We start from the raw sequence: 23,887 nt of genomic DNA on the forward strand, positions 1-23,887 counted from the left end.
ACTGGCTTCTCGAATTCAATCCAGCCAAATGCAAAGTCATGAAGATTGGGGAGGGGCAAAGAAGACCGCAGACAGAGTATAGGCTAGGTGGACAAAGACTACAGACCTCACTCAGGGAGAAAGACCTTGGGGTGACCATAATACCGAGCATATCACCGGAGGCACACATCAACCAAATAACCGCTGCAGCATACGGGCGCCTGGCAAACTTGAGAATAGCGTTCCGATACTTAACAAGGAATCGTTCAAGACACTGTACACTGTGTATGTTAGGCACATACTGGAGTATGCAGCACCAATCTGGAACCCACACCTGGTCAAGCACGTCAAGAAGTTAGAGAAAGTACAAAGGTTTGCAACAAGGCTAGTCCCAGAGCTCAAGGGAATGTCGTACGAGGAAAGGTTAAGGGAAATCGGACTGACGACACTGGAGGACAGAAGGGTCAGGGCAGACATGATAACGACATACAAGATACTGCGGGGAATAGGCAAGGTGGACAGAGATAGGATGTTCCAGAGAGGGGACACAGGGACAAGGGGTCACAACTGGAAGCTGAAGACTCAGACGAGTCACAGGAACGTTAGGAAGTATTTCTTCAGTCATAGAGTTGTCAGCAAGTGGAATAGCCTAGCAAGTGAAGTAGTGGAGGCAGGAACCATACATAGTTTTAAGAAGAGGTATGACAAAGCTCAGGAAGCAGAGAGAGAGAGGATCCAGTAGCGATCAGTGAAGAGGCGGGGCCAGGAGCTGAGTCTCGACCCCTGCAACCACAATTAGGTGAGTACAATTAGGTGAGTACACACACACACACACACCGTGTACGTTAGGCCCATATTGGAGTATACGGCACCAGTTTAGAACTCACACCTAGCCAAGCACGTAAAGAAACTAGAGAAAGTGCAAAGGTTTGCAACAAGACTAGTCCCAGAGCTAAGAGGTATGTCCTACGAGGAGAGGTTAAGGGAAATCAACCTGACGACACTGGAGGACAGGAGAGATAGGGGCCCGGACATGATAACGACATACAAAATACTGAGAGGAATTGACAAGGTGGACAAAGACAGGATGTTCCAGAGATTGGACACAGTAACAAGGGGACACAGTTGGAAGTTGAAGACACAGATGAATCACAGGGATGTTAGGAAGTATTTCTTCAGCCACAGAGTAGTCAGTAAGTGGAATAGTTTGGGAAGCGATGTAGTGGAGGCAGGATCCATACATAGCTTTAAGCAGAGGTATGATAAAGCTCACGGCTCAGGGAGAGTGACCTAGTAGCGACCAGTGAAGAGGCGGGGCCAGGAGCTCGGACTCGACCCCCGCAACCTCAACTAGGTGAGTACAACTAGGTGAGTACACACACACACACACACACACACACACACACACACACACACACACACACACACACATGTTTTCTTAACAGCATACCTTGCAATTTACATTTAATCCAACTATGTCCGGTGTTGTGTTGTGTTACGTTGTGTTGTGTTGTGTTGTGTTGTATTGTGTTGTGTTGTGTTGTGTGTGTTGTGTTGTGTTATATTGTGCTGTGTTGTATTGTATTGTGTTGCGTTGTGTTGTGTTGTATTGTGTTGTATTGTATTGTGTTGTGTTGCGTTGCGTTGTGTTGTGTTGTATTGTATTGTATTGTGTTGTGTTGCGTTGTGTTGTATTGTATTGTATTGTGTTGCGTTGTGTTGTGTTGTATTGTATTGTGTTGCGTTGTGTTGTGTTGTGTTATATTGTATTGTGTTGTATTGTATTGTGTTGTGTTGTGTTGTGTTGCGTTGTGTTGTATTGTGTAGTGTTGTGTTGCGTTGTGTTGTGTTGTGTTGTATTGTATTGTGTTGTGTTGCGTTGTGTTGTGTTGTGTTGTGTTGTGTTGTATTGTGTTGTGTTGCGTTGCGTTGTATTATGTTGTGTTGTGTTGTGTTGAATTGCATTGTATTGTGTTGTGTTGTGTTGTATTGTGTTGTATTGTATTGTGTTGTGTTGTATTGTATTGTGCTGTGTTGTGTTGCATTGTGTTGTGTTGCGTTGTATTGTATTGTGTTGTGTTGCGTTGTGTTGTGTTGTATTGTGTTGTGTTGTATTGTGTTGTGTTGCGTTGCGTTGTATTATGTTGTGTTGTGTTGTGTTGAATTGCATTGTATTGTGTTGTGTTGTGTTGTATTGTGTTGTATTGTATTGTGTTGTGTTGTATTGTATTGTGCTGTGTTGTGTTGCATTGTGTTGTGTTGCGTTGTGTTGTATTGTGTTGTATTGTGTTGTGTTGTGTTGTATTGTGTTGTGTTGTGTTGTGTTTTGTTTTGTTGTATTGTGTTGTATTGTGTTGTGTTGTATTGTGTTGTATTGTGTTGTGTTGTGTTGTGTTGTATTGTGTTGTGTTGTGTTGTATTGTGTTGTGTTGTATTGTGTTGTGTTGTATTGTGTTGTGTTGTGTTTTGTTGTATTATGTTGTGTTGTATTGTGTTGTGTTGTATTGTGTTGTGTTGTATTGTATTGTGTTGTGTATTGTTGTGTTGTGTTGTATTGTGTTGTGTTGTATTGTGTTGTGTTGTGTTGTATTGTGTTGTGTTGTATTGTGTTGTGTTGTGTTGTGTTGTGTTGTATTGTGTTGTATTGTGTTGTGTTGTGTTGTTGTATTGTATTGTGTTGTGTTGTATTGTGTTGTGTTGTGTTGTGTATTGTTGTGTTGTGTTGTATTGTGTTGTGTTGTATTGTGTTGTATTGTGTTGTGTTGTGTTGTGTTGTGTTGTATTGTGTTGTGTTGTATTGTGTTGTGTATTGTTGTGTTGTGTTGTATTGTGTTGTGTTGTATTGTGTTGTGTTGTATTGTGTTGTGTTGTATTGTGTTGTGTTGTGTTGTGTTGTGTTGTGTTGTATTGTGTTGTATTGTGTTGTGTTGTGTTGTTGTATTGTATTGTGTTGTGTTGTATTGTGTTGTGTTGTGTTGTGTATTGTTGTGTTGTGTTGTATTGTGTTGTGTTGTATTGTGTTGTATTGTGTTGTGTTGTGTTGTGTTGTGTTGTATTGTGTTGTATTGTGTTGTGTTGTGTTGTGTTGTATTGTGTTGTGTTGTGTTGTATTGTGTTGTGTTGTATTGTGTTGTGTTGTATTGTGTTGTGTTGTGTTGTGTTGTGTTGTGTTGTATTGTGTTGTGTTGTGTTGTGTTGTATTGTGTTGTGTTGTATTGTGTTGTGTTGTATTGTGTTGTGTTGTATTGTGTTGTATTGTGTTGTGTTGTGTTGTATTGTATTGTGTTGTGTTGTGTTGTGTTGTATTGTGTTGTGTTGTGTTGTGTTGTGTTGTATTGTGTTGTATTGTGTTGTGTTGTATTGTGTTGGGTTGTATTGTGTTGTGTTGTATTGTGTTGTGTTGTATTGTGTTGTGTTGTGTTGTGTTGTGTTGTATTGTATTGTGTTGTGTTGTGTTGTGTTGTGTTGTGTTGTGTTGTATTGTGTTGTGTTGAGTTGTGTTGTGTTGTGTTGTGTTGTGTTGTATTGTGTTGTGTTGTGTTGTGTTGTGTTGTGTTGTATTGTATTGTGTTGTGTTGTGTTGTATTGTATTGTATTGTGTTGTGTTGTGTTGTGTTGTGTTGTGTTGTATTGTGTTGTGTTGTGTTGTGTTGTATTGTGTTGTGTTGTGTTGTATTGTATTGTATTGTGTTGTGTTGTGTTGTGTTGTGTTGTATTGTATTGTATTGTATTGTATTGTGTTGTGTTGTGTTGTGTTGTGTTGTGTTGTGTCCTGGTTAACTAGCGAGGCAGTCGAACGTATTGTTCATAATATAAGTGAAGTATTTTCTCCCTGAGTCAGCTGAGGTTTGCATCTCCCTGAGTCAGCTGAGGTTTGCATCTCCCTGAGTCAGCTGAGGTTTGCATCTCCCTGAGTCAGCTGAGGTTTGCATCTCCCTGAGTCAGCTGAGGTTTGCATCTCCCTGAGTCAGCTGAGGTTTGCATCTCCCTGAGTCAGCTGAGGTTTGCATCTCCCTGAGTCAGCTGAGGTTTGCATCTCCCTGAGTCAGCTGAGGTTTGCATCTCCCTGAGTCAGCTGAGGTTTGCATCTCCCTGAGTCAGCTGAGGTTTGCATCTCCCTGAGGTGGGTTTTCCTCCCTGAGTAGATTCATTTTCCTCTGATCGTTGTATAATGCAAATTCAGAATGTTTTCTGTGCCGTCCCCGTTAATCTTTCACTTATTCTTCCGTGTTTATGTCTGTTTCCACTTTCTCTCTCCCTTGACTGACACCAGCTTTCTCCCTCCCTCCACTCAGACGGTGGTTCTCTCCCTGCAGCGTGCCTGCTGGCGGCGGGGAAGGGCAGAGACGACTATATGGGTTACTCCTCTCAGCTGATGTGTCCCCCAACCCATGGAACTCATGGCAAGACCCGCCATGACTCCCCACACTCCCCTCTCAAAGACCACAAGGAGGAGCCCGTGGCTCTAGCTGACAAGACCCACCAGCAGAATCAGCAGCAGCAACAGCAGGATCAGCATCAGAAGAAACCGCTACACGCCAAGCGGGTGAGTGTCAGCGAGCCTGGAGATGAAGGCACTCTGGGATGAGTTCAATGAGCTTGGTACTGAGATGATCGTCACGAAGGCTGGCAGGTGAGCAACTGGTTATGACTCCATTCTGGCTTGTCTCAGTAGTGAAGGCAGCCGATAATGATATCTTAGCAGTCCTTGTAGCTCTCGTAGTAGAAGTCAAAGTCCTTACGTCAGCTCCTTAGTTAAAAGCAATAGGAACTATGTTGTAATAATGTTGGTAGAATTACCGATTATATATTGAGTTAGGTATAAGAATTACCAACTGGGCGCCTACACTGCAAACTGAATTGCTTGCCATCCTAATGATGCTAAAGTTAACTTATGACACTGAATTTAACCATGATTATTACTGATTCTGTGTCATCAGTGAAGGTTCTTGATTCACATAATGACTCTAACAACATGCTTATTAGAGAAGCCAGGTATTGATACTCAAAAATCAGAGGAATAGGAATTACTATACAAACGTTATGGATTCCATCACACATTGAATCACTCCTTCATGATAAAGTTGATATGTTAGCCGAAGAAAGTGACCTGAGGGAAAATGTAGAATATAACTTTAGTGTGTCTGTGTATAGTATTGTGAATAATATCAGAAGAGAAATAAATAATAAAACTGAGTGCCAGAGAAATGCATTTAGAAGCCTGAGTAGATATCTCTGTCACTCACTATGATAACATGAACGTAGATAAATACGTATAGGGAGCAACTTGTAAAGTGAACATACTGACTGATATTGTAGTGGCCAGGCTTAGGCTTAGTTACTGACTGATATTTTGTATGGCCAGGCTTAGGCTTGGTTACTGACTGATATTGTAGTGGCCAGGCTTAGACTTGGTTACTGACTTATATTGTAGTGGCCAGGCTTAGGCTTAGTTACTGACTGATATTTTGTATGGCCAGGCTTAGGCTTGGTTACTGACTGATATTGTAGTGACCAGGCTTAGACTTGGTTACTGACTTATATTGTAGTGGCCAGGCTTAGGCTTAGTTACTGACTGATATTTTGTATGGCCAGGCTTAGGCTTGGTTACTGACTGATATTGTAGTGGCCAGGCTTAGACTTGGTTACTGACTTATATTGTAGTGGCCAGGCTTAGGCTTGGTTACTGACTGATATTGTAGTGGCCAGGCTTAGGCTTGGTTATTGACTGATGTTGTAGTGGCCAGGCTTAGGCTTGATTACTGACTGATGTTGTAGTGGCCAGGCTTAGTCTTGATTACTGACTGATGTTGTAGTGGCCAGGCTTAGGCTTGATTACTGACTGATGTTGTAGTGGCCAGGCTCAGACTTGGTTACTGACTGATGTTGTAGTGGCCAGGCTTAGGCTTGGTTATTGACTGATGTTGTAGTGGCCAGGCTTAGGCTTGATTACTGACTGATGTTGTAGTGGCCAGGCTTAGGCTTGGTTATTGACTGATGTTGTAGTGGCCAGGCTTAGGCTTGATTACTGACTGATGTTGTAGTGGCCAGGCTTAGGCTTGGTTACTGACTGATGTTGTAGTGGCCAGGCTCAGACTTGGTTACAAGTACTTCTGGTAGTTTGACAGACAAACACATGATAATCATACTAAATGTAAAGTCTATGATCAGCCTTATGGTGACTATGTGAGGACTATAGACACAGATAATATAATAACCTATGACCTATGAAAATAAGATATCAAGCATATTAAGTAAATATCCTAAAGTTGATAGCAACAGCTACGTCAATTGAAAATATAAATCCAGATGTACTCCTGTTAACCCTTGTGTGCTACCATCCACAGGATGGATATGAGGTGCACAATAAACTAGCCAATACTATCCACAGGATGGATATGAGGTGCACAATAAACTAGCCAATACTATCCACAGGATGGATATGAGGTGCACAATAAACTAGCCAATACTATCCACAGGATGGATATGAGGTGCACAATAAACTAGCCACTACCATCCACAGGATGGATATGAGGTGCACAATAAACTAGCCAATACTATCCACAGGATGGATATGAGGTGCACAATAAACTAGCCACTACCATCCACAGGATGGATATGAGGTGCACAATAAACTAGCCACTACCATCCACAGGATGGATATGAGGTGCACAATAAACTAGCCACTACCATCCACAGGATGGATATGAGGTGCACAATAAACTAGCCACTACCATCCACAGGATGGATATGAGGTGCACAATAAACTAGCCACTACCATCCACAGGGTGGATATGAGGTGCACAATAAACTAGCCACTACCATCCACAGGGTGGATATGAGGTGCACAATAAACTAGCCACTACCATCCACAGGGTGGATATGAGGTGCACAATAAACTAGCCACTACCATCCACAGGATGGATATGAGGTGCACAATAAACTAGCCACTACCATCCACAGGATGGATATGAGGTGCACAATAAACTAGCCACTACCATCCACAGGATGGATATGAGGTGCACAATAAACTAGCCACTACCATCCACAGGGTGGATATGAGGTGAACAATAAACTAGCCACTACCATCCACAGGATGGATATGAGGTGCACAATAAACTAGCCACTACCATCCACAGGATGGATATGAGGTACACAAACTAGCCACTACCATCCACAGGATGGATATGAGGTGCACAATAAACTAGCCACTACCATCCACAGGATGGATATGAGGTACACAAACTAGCCACTACCATCCACAGGATGAATATGAGGTGTACAATAAACTAGCCACTACCATCCACAGGATGGATATGAGGTGCACAATAAACTAGCCACTACCATCCACAGGATGGATATGAGGTACACAAGCTAGCCACTACCATCCACAGGATGGATATGAGGTACTCAATAAACTAGCCACTACCATCCACAGGATGGATATGAGGTGCACAATAAACTAGCCACTACCATCCACAGGATGGATATGAGGTACTCAATAAACTAGCCACTACCATCCACAGGATGGATATGAGGTGCACAATAAACTAGCCACTACCATCCACAGGATGGATATGAGGTGCACAATAAACTAGCCACTACCATCCACAGGATGGATATGAGGTACTCAATAAACTAGCCACTACCATCCACAGGATGGATATGAGGTGCACAATAAACTAGCCACTACCATCCACAGGATGGATATGAGGTACTCAATAAACTAGTCACTACCATCCACAGGATGGATATGAGGTGCACAATAAACTAGCCACTACCATCCACAGGATGGATATGAGGTGCACAATAAACTAGCCACTACCATCCACAGGATGGATATGAGGTGCACAATAAACTAGCCACTACCATCCACAGGATGGATATGAGGTGCACAATAAACTAGCCACTACCATCCACAGGATGGATATGAGGTACTCAATAAACTAGCCACTACCATCCACAGGATGGGTATGAGGTACACAATAAACTAGCCACTACCATCCACAGGATGGATATGAGGTGCACAATAAACTAGCCACTACCATCCACAGGATGGATATGAGGTGCACAATAAACTAGCCACTACCATCCACAGGATGGATATGAGGTGCACAATAAACTAGCCACTACCATCCACAGGATGGATATGAGGTGCACAATAAACTAGCCACTACCATCCACAGGATGGATATGAGGTACATAAACTAGCCACTACCATCCACAGGGTGGATATGAGGTGCACAATAAACTAGCCACTACCATCCACAGGATGGATATGAGGTACTCAATAAACTAGCCACTACCATCCACAGGATGGGTATGAGGTACACAATAAACTAGCCACTACCATCCACAGGATGGATATGAGGTGCACAATAAACTAGCCACTACCATCCACAGGATGGATATGAGGTGCACAATAAACTAGCCACTACCATCCACAGGATGGATATGAGGTGCACAATAAACTAGCCACTACCATCCACAGGGTGGATATGAGGTGCACAATAAACTAGCCACTACCATCAACAGGATGGATATGAGGTGCACAATAAACTAGTCACTACAGAGATACAAGTTAGTCTGATTAAGGTCCCTGGTCATCAGTGATAGTATACCCTCTACCCATATACTAAAGAATGCCTTATACTCATGTGCTAAACTCATAAAACTCACATAGGTCAAACAAAACGAAAAAAAATATCTACCTGGAGTCTACCTGGAGGGCAACCGAGGATCAACGCCCCCGTGGCCCGGTCCACGACCAGGCCTCCTGGTGGATCAGGGCCTGATCAACCAGGCTGTTACTGCTGGCCGCACGCAATCCAACGTACGAACCACAGCCCGGCTGATCCGGCACCGTCTTTAGGTATCTGTCCAGCTCCCTCTTGAAGACAACCAGGGGTCTACCGGTAATGCCCCTTATTGCTGGTGGGAGGCTGTTGAACAGTCTTGGGCTCCGGACACTTACTGTGTTTTCTCTTAGTGTACCAGTGACGCCCCTACTTTTCACTGGGGGTATGTTGCATCGCCTGCCAAGTCTTTTGGTTTCGTATGGAGTGATTGCTGTGTGCATATTAGGGACCAGTCCCTCCAGAATCTTCCAGGTGTAGATTATGATATATCTCTCTCGCCTGCGCTCTAGTGAATACAAGTCAAGTGCTTCCAGGCGTTCTCAGTAGTTAAGGTGTTTGATGGAACTTATACGTGCAGTAAAGGTTCTCTGTAAATTCTCTAGACGTCATCTGTGACAAAAGCTTGAGATCACTAGCCCTGGCCTCGCAAACAAAAGCTTGAGATCACTACCCCTGTCGTCGCAAACAAAAGTTTAAGATCACAAGCCCTGGCGTCGCAAAAAAAAGCTTGAGATCACTAGCCCTGACATCACAAACAAAATTCATAAGTGATAAATGGCTTGGAAAACCTACAACTTGAAGAATTGAGACATTTATGCAACATACGGGAATCCTTCTCGAAGAACCGTGTCGCCACACAGTGACTTCATCAGTCCAATACAAAATCTATAAGTGATGAAAGACTGAGATTGATTATTGAATGAATGATGTAGGTTCTTCGGTATTTATCGGTCCGGGTCTGAGATTGGTAAACTACTTACAATCACAATACTTTATTTATTTGTTTATTTATTTATTTATTTTATGTCTTTGCAAACAGTACATTGAGATTTTATATTTACAATAGTGGGTTGCAATGCATAGAGAGCCTCTATTATGCCTAGGCATTATGGACCAACTTAACTTTATTGGCTTACAGACTACTTAACACTAAGGAGTATATCATAGTTGTACAGTAGGATAGTAATTATTTCATAGTTGTACAGTAGATTATTAATTATAAGTGAATCTAATTTGTGTAAGACGAAAGATATATTCACATATTCTAAAATGCTTTTTGTGAAAACAATGATTCAACTATATTCCTGTCAACAATGGATAAAAGGTTCAAAGTGATTGTTGAAGTTATGATGTGGGAGAACGTAAGTGAGTAAATGTGTACTGAGTATTTAGCATTTAGTCTAGGGTGATTAAGTGGCTTTTGAGAAGAGTCTTAAATTGATTTTCAGACTGGGTTACTTTAATATCTTCTGGTAATGAATTCCATATTTTGGGGCCCTTTATGTGCATAGAGTTTTTACACAGTGTGATATGGACACGAGGTATATCAAAAAGAGATCTGTGTCTTGTGTTGTGGTCATGTGTCCTGTTAAGGTTGGTGAGGAGAAGTTTGAGTGGGGGGTTTATATTTGCGTGTATTGTTCTGTGTATGTAGTAGGCACACGAATAAGTATGGATGTTCTTAATGGTGGGCAGATTCAGACTTTTGAAAATTGGTGGAGTATGCTGGCGGGAGTGGGAATTTGTTATCATTCTTACTGCTGCCTTTTGCTGGGTTATTAGAGGTTTTAGGTGATTGGATGTTGTTGATCCCCATGCACAAATTCCATATGTAAGATAAGGGTATATGAGTGAATGGTACAGTGCCAGGAGAGCTGATTGTGGAACGAAGTACCTTATCTTTGATAGTATGTCTACAGTCTTGGAGATTTTCTTGGTGATTTGTTGTATGTGTGTCTGGAACTTGAGGCTACTGTCAAGGTGGATACCTAGGAATTTTCCCTCTGTGAGTCTTGTGACTGATTATCCGTTTAGCGTTATGTTAATTGGATCATTTGCAGCTTTGTTTCCAAACTGAATGAAATAGGTTTTATCAGTGTTCAGGGTAAGTTTGTTAGTCATCATCCAGGCAGATATTTTCTGTAATTCAGAATTGACAGTGTTGGCGAGTATGACTGTGTTTGGGTGGGAAAAGACATATGTAATGTCATCTGCAAATAATATGGGTTTGAGTAGCTGTGATGCATTCGGTAGATCACTGATGTAGATGAGAAAGAGAAGTGGTCCAAGGACACTTCCTTGTGGAACTCCTACTGTGATTTGTTGGGTGGAAGAGTTTGCATCATTTTCATACACATATTGAGTTCTGTTACTAAGGTATGATTTTAGGTAGTTGAGGGAGTGGCCTCTGATACCATAGTGCGTTAATTCGGAGTACAGCAGTTCATGGTCGACTGTATCGAAAGCTTTACATAAATCAATGAAAATGCCCAGCGGGACTTCTTTCTTTTCAAGCGCGGTATATATTAGTTCTAGCATGTGTATGATAGCGTCATTTGTGCTTTTATTATTCCTGAATCCAAACAAGGGTTTAATATGTTGCGTAAGACAAGGTAGGAATAGATCCGTCTATTAATTATCTTTTCAAATATTTTTAAAGAGCAGTGGTAAGTTAGATATTGGTCTATAGTTATTCAAGTCAGCTTGGTCACCTCCTTTAAGGATCGGAGTGACCTTCGCTATTTTGAGGATTGTTGGGAAGGTAGATGATTCAATGGATTTGTTAAAGAGCGTTGCAATAATTGGTGACAATACTTGAGAAGCTTTTTTGTACATAAAAGCAGGCAAGTTGTTTATGTCTCCTGCCTTGTTTTTAAGGTTGTTTATGATGAGTGTAACTTCTAGTGGGTTGGTTGGAGCTAGGAATAACGTATTTGGGTAGGTACCTATAAGGTAGTCTGATGGACGGGTGTTTGCGCTTGGTATTTTGTTCCCTAGATTTTAGTTCTATGGTGGAGAAGAAAACATTGAGTCTGTTTACTGTTTCAGTAGGTGTGAGTAGGTGTGAGAAGGTGTGAGAAGGTGTGAGTAGGTGTGAGTTGAGGTTCATCTGATTTTGTTAGTTTGATTGTTTTGTTTTTGGATAACTTTTTAGTTCCAAGAATTCCAGATAGAGTTTTCCAGGTTTTTTCCATATCACCTTTGATGTTATGTAATCTATTTTCATAATACAATTTTTTAGACCTTCTTATGAGGCTGGTAACTACTAACGAGTAACGTTTAGACTTTTCTCTAGTTATTTGACCCATTCTATACTGTTTTTCATATTTGTGCTTTGTGTTAATGGATTTGAGGATGCTTGGTGTTAGCCAGGGATTATTCAGTCTCTTTGCTGTGATCTGTTTAGTTTTTTTGGGGGCAATGTTTGTTACAGAGGCTTTGGGCTTTTTTAATAAAATTATTTATACATTCATTCATATCTGTATATGTTTCAAGCTCATTTTGCCAATCGATGTTATTCATAGCTGCTATAAAGTTGTTAACTGCTGTCTTGTTATGTAGTGTGAAGGTTACTTTAGTAATGTGTTTTGGTAGTTTGCCCAGATTAGTTATGAGAAAGGTTGGGTAGTGGTCTGTAGTGTTGTCTGTGATTATGTCTGATTTTAAAGGGGATATGGTGTTTGTCCAGATGTGGTCTATTAAGGAAATACTTGTCTCTGTGATTCTTGTAGGTTTAGATATTGCTGGTAGCAACAGGCAGTTATTCACTGTGTTCGTGAATTCGGTTAATTGTGGGTCCTGGTCGTGTAGTATGTTAATGTTGAAATCTCCTGTTAGTAGTAGGTGGTCTTTATTCATGTGTGCATCAGTAATCATGTTTCTAGTTTCTCACTAAAGTGGTAAATGTCTGACTGTGGTACTCTGTGGATGTTTATATCTGTGAGGGGTTTTTACAGGTCTTTTGATTTAAATTTGGCTATGATATATTCTCCATGTTCGTCCCTTTTGCAAGATTTATTGATACATTCGAGTTGATTTGAGTAGTATATAGCTGTTCCTGCCCCTTGCTGGTCTGTTCTACAGTTGTGTATGGCCATGTAGCCAGGAATGGTAATATCTGTAATATCAGGCTTAAGCCAGGTTTCTGTGAGTGTGATGATTGATATATTGGAATGAAGGGAACTGAGTAATGCTGTGAGGTCGTCATAATGTTTGCTCAAGGATCTGACATTGTAGTTAAAGATGGTTATGTTATTGTTTGCACTGAGTAATGTCTTTGCTTGGTCTGCTGTGTAGTAATTACAGTTGCTGTTTGATTCGTGTAATTCATTTAGTAAAAAAGTTAACATCATAGGATGAGAGTTATTTTACAAACTAGATTTTCTGAGTAAAATAATATAAGATTTATATTGACTCTACAACTAGACTTATGAATAAGACTCCGTAATTATTCTAAAACTTGTAAAAATTTAAAAGGAAAAGGGATTATTACAGAATAGATAATTCAGTTATACACTTAAGCATCTAATAGCACCTTAATTATTTTAACAAATGTGAGTTTATGAACTACGGTAGATATTTACAGCTAAAATAAAGAAGCTAGTGAATATAATAATAAACGAATGTATTAAAAATAAAATCAGTAGCAGCTGAGGTAGTCAACAGCACCTGGAGTATTATAACAAATGTGACTATATAGACAAGAGGGAAAAAAATATTAAATCTCCTGAAAGTTGCCCTTTAATTGTTGTTAGAATTAGGAGTATAGTAATTACTGAATAAAGGGCAGTATAGTGTATTGGTATATAGAGAATTATTTCAGGAGAAATGTAAAAACGAACTAAATTAAGTAGTGGTAAACAACCTTTAAAGGATAGATAGTCACTGTGATACGAGATTAATCTGAGAGTAGAATTTTCCTTATAGAATAAAGTTTGAGCAATTAATATTACTAAAGAAATATTATTTGAGATAGTTGATACTAGTTAGTGGAAGATGGTACAAGGAATTGCACAGTAGTGTAGTAGGAACATACACTAGTTTGTTATTTGTAGTTTGGGAGTAAAGGGATAATTAGTTAAGATTATAAGAGAATTACAACAGTACTTAAGTAGGAATAAATGGTAATACAGATATTATTAAAGAGTATCTTATTAACAAGTAATAAATTGTGAAAGGGAAATCTGAGAAGATAACACAAATTGGGTCACACAAGGAACTGTGTGGGACACCTGGGATAATGAGGTAGTAAATACTATCCAGGAGGTGATAGTTGTAGGACACCTGGGATAATGAGGTAGTAAATACTATCCAGGAGGTGATAGTACAAGGATTAGTTCAATAATGGCTTAATAACATACACCAACACAGTACAAGGATTTGGTCACTAATATCAGTCAGAATCTGTAATGTTTGCATCATGAAGGAAGTTCGCTAGTTCATTTTCATTTGTAATATAGTACACTCGACCTACATTTGTTGTTCTTGTTAGAATTTGTCCGTCACATACAAAGCACTGGTGAATTTTATCATTATTCTCACGTTTCAGTTTTCTCACTCTGTGCAGGAGGTTCAGGACAACTCGTTTCTATCTCTCGCGGTCGCTACAGCATCACAACGTAGCTTTAAATGTAAGATGCGAGACTCGCCCTGGGGAAGACGTGATACATACAGCTGTTGCAGGTGTGAGCAAGTGTATCTTTGGTGACAACCACACACACACACACACACACACACACACACACACACACACACACACACACACACACACACACACACACACACACACACACACACACACACAGTGCTTACAAAAGTTGGTCTGTACCCTCGTCCTCTTCCGATAAGGAAAAGAAATGTAATATTCTCATGTCATATGTGGAGGTGGGGAAAGTGTGGGTTTGGGTAGGTGGGTGTGAGCAGGTGGGCGTGGGTGTGAGAAGATGGGCGTGGGTGTGAGCAGATGGGCGTAGGTTTAAGAAGGTTTGGATGTCGTGTGTTGCCAGTTTTAGCTTCACCCACTCAACGTTGCTGTCAAGGCGCCTCTTGACGGACTACAACTCACTACTGGTCTTGCCAGCACGTCGACACCAGCAGGATACTACGGTAGGACGTGATGATATCCCCTGAAGGATTTCCTAAGTACATCCTTCGAGCGTCGAGCAGAGTACTTACACGTTCATCTCTGCCCAAGAAGACACCATCAATTGGTCAGTCTGTCACATCAAGTAGGATAGCAGCCGCCTGGCCAATTATTGTCAGTCAGGTGTTTGAGATCCTTCAGAGTCCTTGTGCATCCTTCAGCCATGTCTTCAGAGGCCCTTAAGGGTAGGACTCATAGCTAAGACCTTTATTCAGGATTACTGTTAAGGAGAGGAAAAGAGTTGAAGGATTCTTCCGATGGGATTCGTGTGAGGTCCTGCGTGACAGGTCTTGAGTGACAGGTCCTGCGTGACAGGTCTTGAGTGGCAGGTCCTGCGTGACAGGTCTTGAGTGGCAGGTCCTGCATAACAGGTCTTGAGTGGCAGGTCCTGCATGACAGGTCTTGAGTGGCAGGTCCTGCATGACAGGTCTTGAGTGACAGGTCTTGCATGACAGGTCTTGAGTGGCAGGTCCTGCATGACAGGTCTTGAGTGACAGGTCCTGCATGACAGGTCTTGAGTGGCAGGTCCTGCATGACAGGTATTGAGTGGCAGGTCCTGCATAACAGGTCTTGAGTGGCAGGTCCTGCATGGTAGGTCTTGAGTGACAGGTCTTGAGTGGCAGGTCCTGCATGGAAGGTCTTGAGTGACAGGTCTTGAGTGGCAGGTCCTGCATGGAAGGTCCTGCATGGCAGGTCCTGCATAGCAGGTCCTACGTGGCAGCCTGCAAGAGGAATATTCCTCCCAACATTCCTCTTGGTCTCTTCCTATGTTCTTCCATTTGGCTCGACTGCGGGCTCACTCAGTTCACACACTAAGGTCAGGGGTTCGATCCCCGGTACGGGTGGAAACATTAGGACGTGTTACAAAATTGGCCTAATTTCTTGAGATGCTCTGCATAGCAAGCGGCTTTCTATATAGTAGTATGTTATTGATGTCAACTAGGACTGTATACCTTATACCTGTACTTGTAGAATTAAAGATTATTATTATTATTATTAATATTATTATTATTATTATTATTATTATTATTATTAGTAGTAGTAGTAGTAGTAGTAGTAGTAGTAGTAGTAGTAGTAATCATTATTATGATTATTATTATTAATCATTATTATTATTATAATTATCATTATTATTTATTTATTATTATTATTATTATTATTATTATTATTATTATTATTATTATTATTGTTGTTATTATTATGGGCTTCCTCTTTTCCCATGGGCTCCCTGTTACACCTCCATGGCTCATCTCTCTCTCTCTCACCCTGACCCTCTTCTCTCTCCCTAGCTCTCCTCTCTCCCCTGGCTCTCCTCTTTCACCCTGGCTCTCCCTGGCTCTCCCTGACTCTCTCTGGCTCTCCCTGGCTCATCCTGGCTCTTCCTGGCTCTCTCTGGCTCTCCCTGCCTCTCCCTGGCTCATTCTGGCTCATCCTGGCCCACCCTGGCTCTCCCTGGCTCTTCCTGGCTCACCCTGGCTCGCCACGGCTCTCCACGGCTGACCGTGGCTCTGCCTGGCTCACCCTGGCTCTCCCTGGCTCTCCATGGCTCACCCTGGCTCTCCCTGGCTCTCCCTGGCTCTCCATGGCTCACCCTGGCTCTTCATGGCTCTCCCTGGCTCATCTGAACTTTCCCTGGCTCACCCTTGCTCACCCTGGCTCATCATGGCTCTCCCTGGCTCACCTTGGCTCTCCATGGCTCACCTTCGCTCTCTCTGGCTCACCCTGGCTCACCCTGGCTTTTTCTGGCTCACCCTGGCTCTCTCTGGCTCACCCTGGCTCTCCCTGGCGCACTCTGGCTCTCCCTGACTCACCCTGGCTCTCCCTGGCTCTCTCTGGCTCTCCCTGGCTCTCCCTGGCTCACCCTGGCTCTCTCTGGCTCTCCCTGGCTCACCCTGGCTCACCCTGGCTCACCCTGGCTCTCCATGGCTCACCCTGGCTCACCCTGGCTCTCCCTGGCTCACCCTGGCTCTCCATGGCTCACCTTCGCTCTCTCTGGATCACCCTGGCTCTCCCTGGATCTCCCTGGCTCACTCTGGCTCTCCCTGACTCACACTGGCTCTACCTGGCTCTCCCTGGCTCTCCCTGGATCACCCTGGCTCTCCCTGGCTCTCCCTGGCTCACCCTGGCTCTCCCTGGCTCTCCCTGGCTCACCCTGGCTCTCCCTGGCTCACCCTGGCTCTCCCTGGCTCACCCTGGCTCACCCTGGCTCTCTCTGGCTCACCCTGGCTCACCCTGGCTCATCCTGGCTCACCCTGGCTCACCCTGGCTCTTCCTGGCTCTTCTTGCCTCACCCTGGCTCACCCTGGCTCACCCTGGCTCACCCTGGCTCTTCCTGGCTCACCCTGGCTCACCCTGGCTCATCCTGGCTCTCACTGGCTCTTCCGGCTCTTCCTGGCTCTCCCTGGCTCACCCTGGCTCACCCTGGCTCACCCTGGCTCACCCTGGCTCTCCATGGCTCACCCTGGCTCACCCTGGCTCTCCCTGGCTCTCCCTGGCTCACCCTGGCTCTCCCTGGCTCTTCTTGGCTCACCCTGGCTCTCCCTGGCTCTCCCTGGCTCTCCCTGGCTCACCCTGGCTCTCCCTGGCTCACCCTGGCTCTCCCTGGCTCACCCTGGCTCACCCTGGCTCGCCCTGGCTCACCCTGGCTCATCCTGGCTCACCCTGCCTCATCCTGGCTCTTCCTGGCTCACCCTGGCTCACCCTGGCTCACCCTGGCTCTTCCTGGCTCACCCTGGCTCACCCTGGCTCACCCTGGCTCATCCTGGCTCTCCCTGGCTCTTCCGGGTCTTCCTGGCTCTCCCTGGCTCACCCTGGCTCACCCTGGCTCTCCCTGGCTCACCCTGGCTCTCCCTGCCTCACCCTGGCTCACCTTGGCTCACCCTGGCTCTCCCTGGCTCTCCCTGGCTCACCCTGGCTCTCCCTGGCTCTCCCTGGCTCACCTTGGCTCACCCTGGCTCACCCTGGCTCACCTTGGCTCTCCCTGGCTCACCTTGGCTCACTCTGGCTCTCCCTGGCTCACCCTGGCTCACCCTGGCTCACCCTGGCTCTCCCTGGCTCACCCTGGCTCACCCTGGCTCACCCTGGCTCTCCCTGGCTCACCCTGGCTCACCCTGGCTCTCCCTGGCTCACCCTGGCTCACCCTGGCTCTCCCTGGCTCTCCCTGGCTCTCCCTGGCTCACCTTGGCTCACCCTGGCTCACCTTGGCTCTCCCTGGCTCACCTTGGCTCACCCTGGCTCTCCCTGGCTCTCCCTGGCTCACCCTGGCTCACCCTGGCTCTCCCTGGCTCACCCTGGCTCACCCTGGCTCTCCCTGGCTCACCTTGGCTCACCCTGGCTTACCCTGGCTCACCCTGGCTCTCCCTGGCTCTTCCGGCTCTTCCTGGCTCTCCCTGGCTCTCCCTCGCTCACCTTGGCTCACCCTGGCTCACCCTGGCTCACCCTGGCTCACCCTGGCTCTCTCTGGCTCACCCTGGCTCACCCTGGCTCTCTCTGGCTCACCCTGGCTCACCCTGGCTCTCTCTGGCTCACCCTGGCTCTCCCTGCACTGCTCGTGTGGGTTTATTACAACAGGTTCGTCAAATAAACTTGTGTGTAACACTACATGTTGTGAGGCGCACTGCTGACACGTCTCTCCCAGGACTCTTACTCTTACTCTTACTATTACTCTTACTCATACTTTTACTATTACTCTTACTCATACTTTTACTATTACTCTTACTCTTACTTTTACTATTACTCTTACCCTTGCTCTTGGTCTTACTCTCTCTCTTGTTCTTACTCTTGTTCTTACTCTTGTTCTTACTCTTGTTCTTACTCTTGTTCTTACTCTTGTTCTTACTCTTACTCTTGTTCTTACTCTTACTCTTGTTCTTACTCTTACTCTTGTTCTTACTCTTGTTCTTACTCTTGTTCTTACTCTTGTTCTTACTCTTACTCTTGCTCTTACTCATGTTCTTACTCTTGTTCTTACTCTTACTCTTGTTCTTACTCTTACTCTTGTTCTTACTCTTACTTTTGTTCTTACTCTTGTTCTTACTCTTACTCTTACTCTTACTCTTGTTCTTACTCTTACTCTTGTTCTTACTCTTGTTCTTACTCTTACTCTTACTCTTACTCTTACTCTTGTTCTTACTCTTACTCTTGTTCTTGCTCTTACTCATGTTCTTACTCTTGTTCTTACTCTTGTTCTTACTCTTACTCTTGTTCTTACTCTTACTCTTGTTCTTACTCTTGTTCTTACTCTTGTTCTTACTCTTACTCTTGTTCTTACTCTTGTTCTTACTCTTACTCTTGTTCTTACTATTGTTCTTACTCTTGCTCTTACTCTTACTCTTGTTCTTACTCTTACTCTTGTTCTTACTCTTACTCTTGTTCTTACTCTTGCTCTTACTCTTACTCTTGTTCTTACTCTTACTCTTGTTCTTACTCTTGCTCTTACTCTTGTTCTTACTCTTACTCTTGTTCTTACTCTTACTCTTACTCTTACTCTTGCTCTTACTCATGTTCTTACTCTTGTTTTTACTCTTACTCTTGTTCTTACTATTGTTCTTACTCTTGCTCTTGTTCTTACTCTTGTTCTTACTCTTGTTCTTACTCTTACTCTTGTTCTTACTCTTGTTCTTACTCTTACTCTTGTTCTTACTATTCTTCTTACTCTTACTCTTGTTCTTACTCTTACTCTTGTTCTTACTCTTACTCTTGTTCTTACTCTTGCTCTTACTCTTGTTCTTACTCTTACTCTTGTTCTTACTCTTACTCTTGTTCTTTCTCTTGTTCTTACTCTTACTCTTACTCTTGCTCTTACTCATGTTCTTACTCTTGTTTTTACTCTTACTCTTGTTCTTACTATTGTTCTTACTCTTACTCTTACTCTTACTCTTACTCTTGTTCTTACTCTTACTCTTACTCTTACTCTTGTTCTTACTCTTACTCTTGTTCTTACTCTTACTCTTGTTCTGACACTTGTTCTTAATCTTGTTCTAACTCTTGTTCTTACTCTTGTTCTTAGTCTTACTCTTACTCTTGTTCTAACTCTTGTTCTTACTCTTGTTCTTAGTCTTACTCTTACTCTTGTTCTTACTCTTGTTCTTACTCTTGTTCTTACTCTTGTTCTTAGTCTTACTCTTACTCTTGTTCTTACTCTTGTTATTACTATTGTTCTTACTCTTGTTCTTACTCTTGTTCTTAGTCTTATTCTTACTCTTGCTCTTGCTCTTGTTCTTACTCTTGTTCTTAATCTTGTTCTTACTCTTGTTCTTACTCTTGTTCTTAGTCTTACTCTTACTCTTGTTCTTAGTCTTACTCTTACTCTTGTTCTTACTCTTGTTCTTACTCTTGATCTTAATCTTGTTCTTACTCTTGTTCTTACTCTTGTTCTTAGTCTTACTCTTACTGTTGTTCTTAGTCTTACTCTTGTTCTTACTCTTGTTCTTAATCTTGTTCTTACTCTTGTTCTTACTCTTGTTCTTAGTCTTATTCTTACTCTTGTTCTTACTCTTGTTCTTACTCTTGCTCTTACTCTTGTTCTTACTCTTGTTCTTACTCTTGTTCTTACTCTTGTTCTTACTCTTGTTCTTACTCTTGTTCTTACTCTTGTTCTTACTCTTGTTCTTACTCTTGTTCTTACTCTTGTTCTTAGTCTTGTTCTTAGTCTTACTCTTACTCTTGTTCTTAGTCTTACTCTTACTCTTGTTCTTACTCTTGTTCTTACTCTTGTTCTTAGTCTTGTTCTTAGTCTTACTCTTACTCTTGTTCTTACTCTTGTTCTTAGTCTTGTTCTTAGTCTTACTCTTACTCTTGTTCTTAGTCTTACTCTTACTCTTGTTCTTACTCTTGTTCTTACTCTTGTTCTTACTCTTGTTCTTAGTCTTACTCTTACTCTTGTTCTTACTCTTGTTCTTACTCTTGTTCTTACTCTTGTTCTTACTCTTGTTCTTACTCTTGTTCTTACTCTTGTTCTTACTCTTGTTCTTACTCTTGTTCTTAGTCTTACTCTTACTCTTGTTCTTACTCTTGTTCTTACTCTTGTTCTTACTCTTGTTCTTACTCTTGTTCTTACTCTTACTCTTACTCTTGTTCTTACTCTTGTTCTTACTCTTGTTCTTACTCTTGTTCTTACTCTTGTTCTTACTCTTACTCTTGTTCTTACTCTTGTTCTTACTCTTGTTCTTACTCTTGTTCTTACTCTTGTTCTTACTCTTGTTCTTACTCTTGTTCTTACTCTTGTTCTTATTCTTGCTCTTACTCTTGTTCTTATTCTTGTTCTTACTCTTGTTCTTACTCTTGTTCTTACTCGTACTCTTACTCTTGTTCTTACTCTTGTTCTTAATCTTGTTCTTACTCTTACTCTTGTTCTTACTCTTGCTCTTACTCTTGTTCTTACTCTCGTTCTTACTTTTGTTCTTAATCTTGTTCTTACTCTTACTCTTGTTCTTACTCTTGTTGTTACTCTTGTTCTTACTCTTACTCTTGCTCTTACTCTTGTTGTTACTCTTGTTCTTACTCTTACTCTTGTTCTTACTCTTACTCTTGTTCTTACTCTTGTTGTTACTCTTGTTCTTACTCTTACTCTTGCTCTTATTCTTGTTCTTACTCTTGTTCTTACTCTTGTTCTTACTCTTGTTCTTACTCTTGTTCTTACTCTTGTTCTTACTCTCGCTCTTACTCTTGTTCTTACTCTTGTTCTTACTCTTGTTATTACTCTTGCTCTTACTCTTGTTCTTACTCTTGTTCTTACTCTTGTTCTTACTCTTGTTCTCACTCTCGCTCTTACTCTTGTTCTTACTCTTGCTCTTACTCTTGTTCTGACTCTCGCTCTTACTCTTGTTCTTACTCTTGTTCTTACTCTTGTTCTTACTCTTGTTCTTACTCTTGTTCTTACTCTTGTTCTTACTCTTGTTCTCTCTCTCGCTCTTACTCTTGTTCTTACTCCTGTTATTACTCTAGCTCTTACTCTTGTTCTTACTCTTTTTCTTACTCTTGTTCTTACTCTTGTTCTTTCTCTTGCTCTTACTCTTGTTCTTACTCTTACTCATTTTCTTACTCTTGTTCTTACTCTTGTTCTTACTCTCGCTCTTACTCTTGTTCTTACTCTCGCTCTTACTCTTGTTCTTACTCTTGTTCTTACTCTTGTTTTTACTCTTGTTTTTACTCTTACTCTTGTTCTTACTCTTGCTCTTGCTATTGTTCTTACTCTTGTTCTTACTCTTGTTCTTATTCTTGTTCTTACTCTTACTCTTACTCTTGTTCTTACTCTTGTTCTTACTCTTGTTCTTACTCTTATTCTTACTTTTGTTCTTACTCTTGTTTTTACTCTTACTCTTGCTCTTACTCTTGTTCTTACTCTTGCTCTTACTCTTGCTCTTACTCTTGTTCTTACTCTTGTTCTTACTCTTGCTCTTACTCTTGTTCTTACTCTTGTTCTTACTCTTGCTCTTACTCTTGCTCTTACTCTTGTTCTTACTCTTGTTCTTACTCTTGTTCTTACTCTTGTTCTTACTTTTGCTCTTACTCTTGTTCTTACTCTTGCTCTTACTCTTGTTCTTACTCTTGCTCTTACTCTTGTTCTTACTCTTGCTCTTACTCTTGTTCTTACTCTTACTCTTGCTCTTACTCTTACTCTTGTTCTTACTCTTACTCCACATCTTCAATCAAGAGTGTCCTCATACTTTACAGTTCAGTGAGTAAATTCCTCAGCACAGCTGTACTCATGAATATATAAACACGTTCAGTCTATTATAACAAAGTTGTTTTTTTTAATTTTTAATGATAGTTCTAGGCCTCTCGTGTTGCAACTAACATATCATCAGGAGCTTGCAGTGTTGCAAAATTAGAGCAGTAAATCCAGCAGATTCGTTCAGGGAAACGACTCTCTGCAACATTGCAAGCTCCTGATGATGTAATGATTGCAACACGAGAGGCCTAGAGCTGTCATATATATATATATATATATATATATATATATATATATATATATATATATATATATATATATATATATATATATATATATATATATATATATATATATATATATATATATATATATATATATATATATATATATATATATATATATATATATATATATATATATATATATATATATATATATATATTATATAATATATATTATATATATATATATATATATATATATTCGACCTCAGCACCTCAAAGAGATGGTAAATCCAGTACTCGGTGAATCTGCATCAATTCTTCTCACCGAGTTAACAACTTTCGTCAACAATTGCCTGGCTGGGCGAATCCCAGAAGAAATTAAACCTTTCTTTTTTAGAGCCTCACTATGTGCTTTGAAGAAGAGGGATGGGGGAATCAGACCCATTGCCGTTGAAAACACTCTTCGCAGTCTCATTGCCAAAGCAGCAGTGAGAAACATTCGTCTAGAAGCTGCCACTTTACTCCAGCCACACCAACTGGGCTTTGGGGTCTCTCAAGGCAGTGAAGCCGCAGCTTATGCCGCAAGGGCCTACATCAGGGACCTACCAGAAGACAAGGCCATAGTCAAACTTGATTTTAGAAATGCCTTTAATATGGTGAAGAGAGATGCTGTTTTGCCAGCTGTTCAGGATCGGTTCCCCAGTCTTTTTCCCTTCATTTCAGCCGGCTACAGCAAACCCTCAATTCTTTTGTTTGGAGAACATGAAATTCAATCATCAGAGGGTGTTCAGCAGGGTGACCCACTCGCTCCACTTCTCTTCTGCTTGGCAATAAGAGAACTAACTTCCAGCCTATGCTGTGAGCTCAATATCTGGTACCTGGATGACGGCACTCTGGCAGGTACTGAAGAGTCCCTGGTAGGGGACCTAAAACTGGTGAAAACACAGGGAGAAGACTTGGGACTCATCCTCAATCCCACCAAGTGTGAAATCATCACAGCGAACCAGGAAATAATCAATGCTGTGGGAAGAATCCTCCCGGAAGTCTCAACTACCACTCTGTCCAACAGTACCCTCTTGGGAGCACCGCTGGGTCACCAGGCCATCGACACTGTCCTCAGGGACAAATTGAATGACCTGCTGAAAATGGAGGAGAGAATAAGCGATCTTGATGCCCATGATGCCCTGTATCTCCTCACAAGGTGTCTTACTATGCCAAGACTCACTTA

The 23,887-nt window shown here is 42.1% G+C and overlaps 1 protein-coding gene across 1 annotated transcript in view; it reads left to right on the top strand.

Moving 5' to 3' along the window:
* The window catches only part of LOC128687587 (T-box transcription factor TBX1-like), a 245,131-nt gene that overhangs the window by 87,033 nt on the left and 134,211 nt on the right, over positions 1 to 23,887 (top strand). Inside the window, 2 exon segments of the mRNA XM_070084095.1 lie at positions 4,296 to 4,527; positions 4,529 to 4,612. Of these exon segments, the coding sequence (XP_069940196.1) occupies positions 4,296 to 4,527; positions 4,529 to 4,612 (316 nt within the window).

Source organism: Cherax quadricarinatus, chromosome 11 (genome assembly GCF_038502225.1).
Source record: "Cherax quadricarinatus isolate ZL_2023a chromosome 11, ASM3850222v1, whole genome shotgun sequence".
Classification (NCBI taxonomy): Eukaryota; Metazoa; Arthropoda; class Malacostraca; order Decapoda; family Parastacidae; genus Cherax; species Cherax quadricarinatus.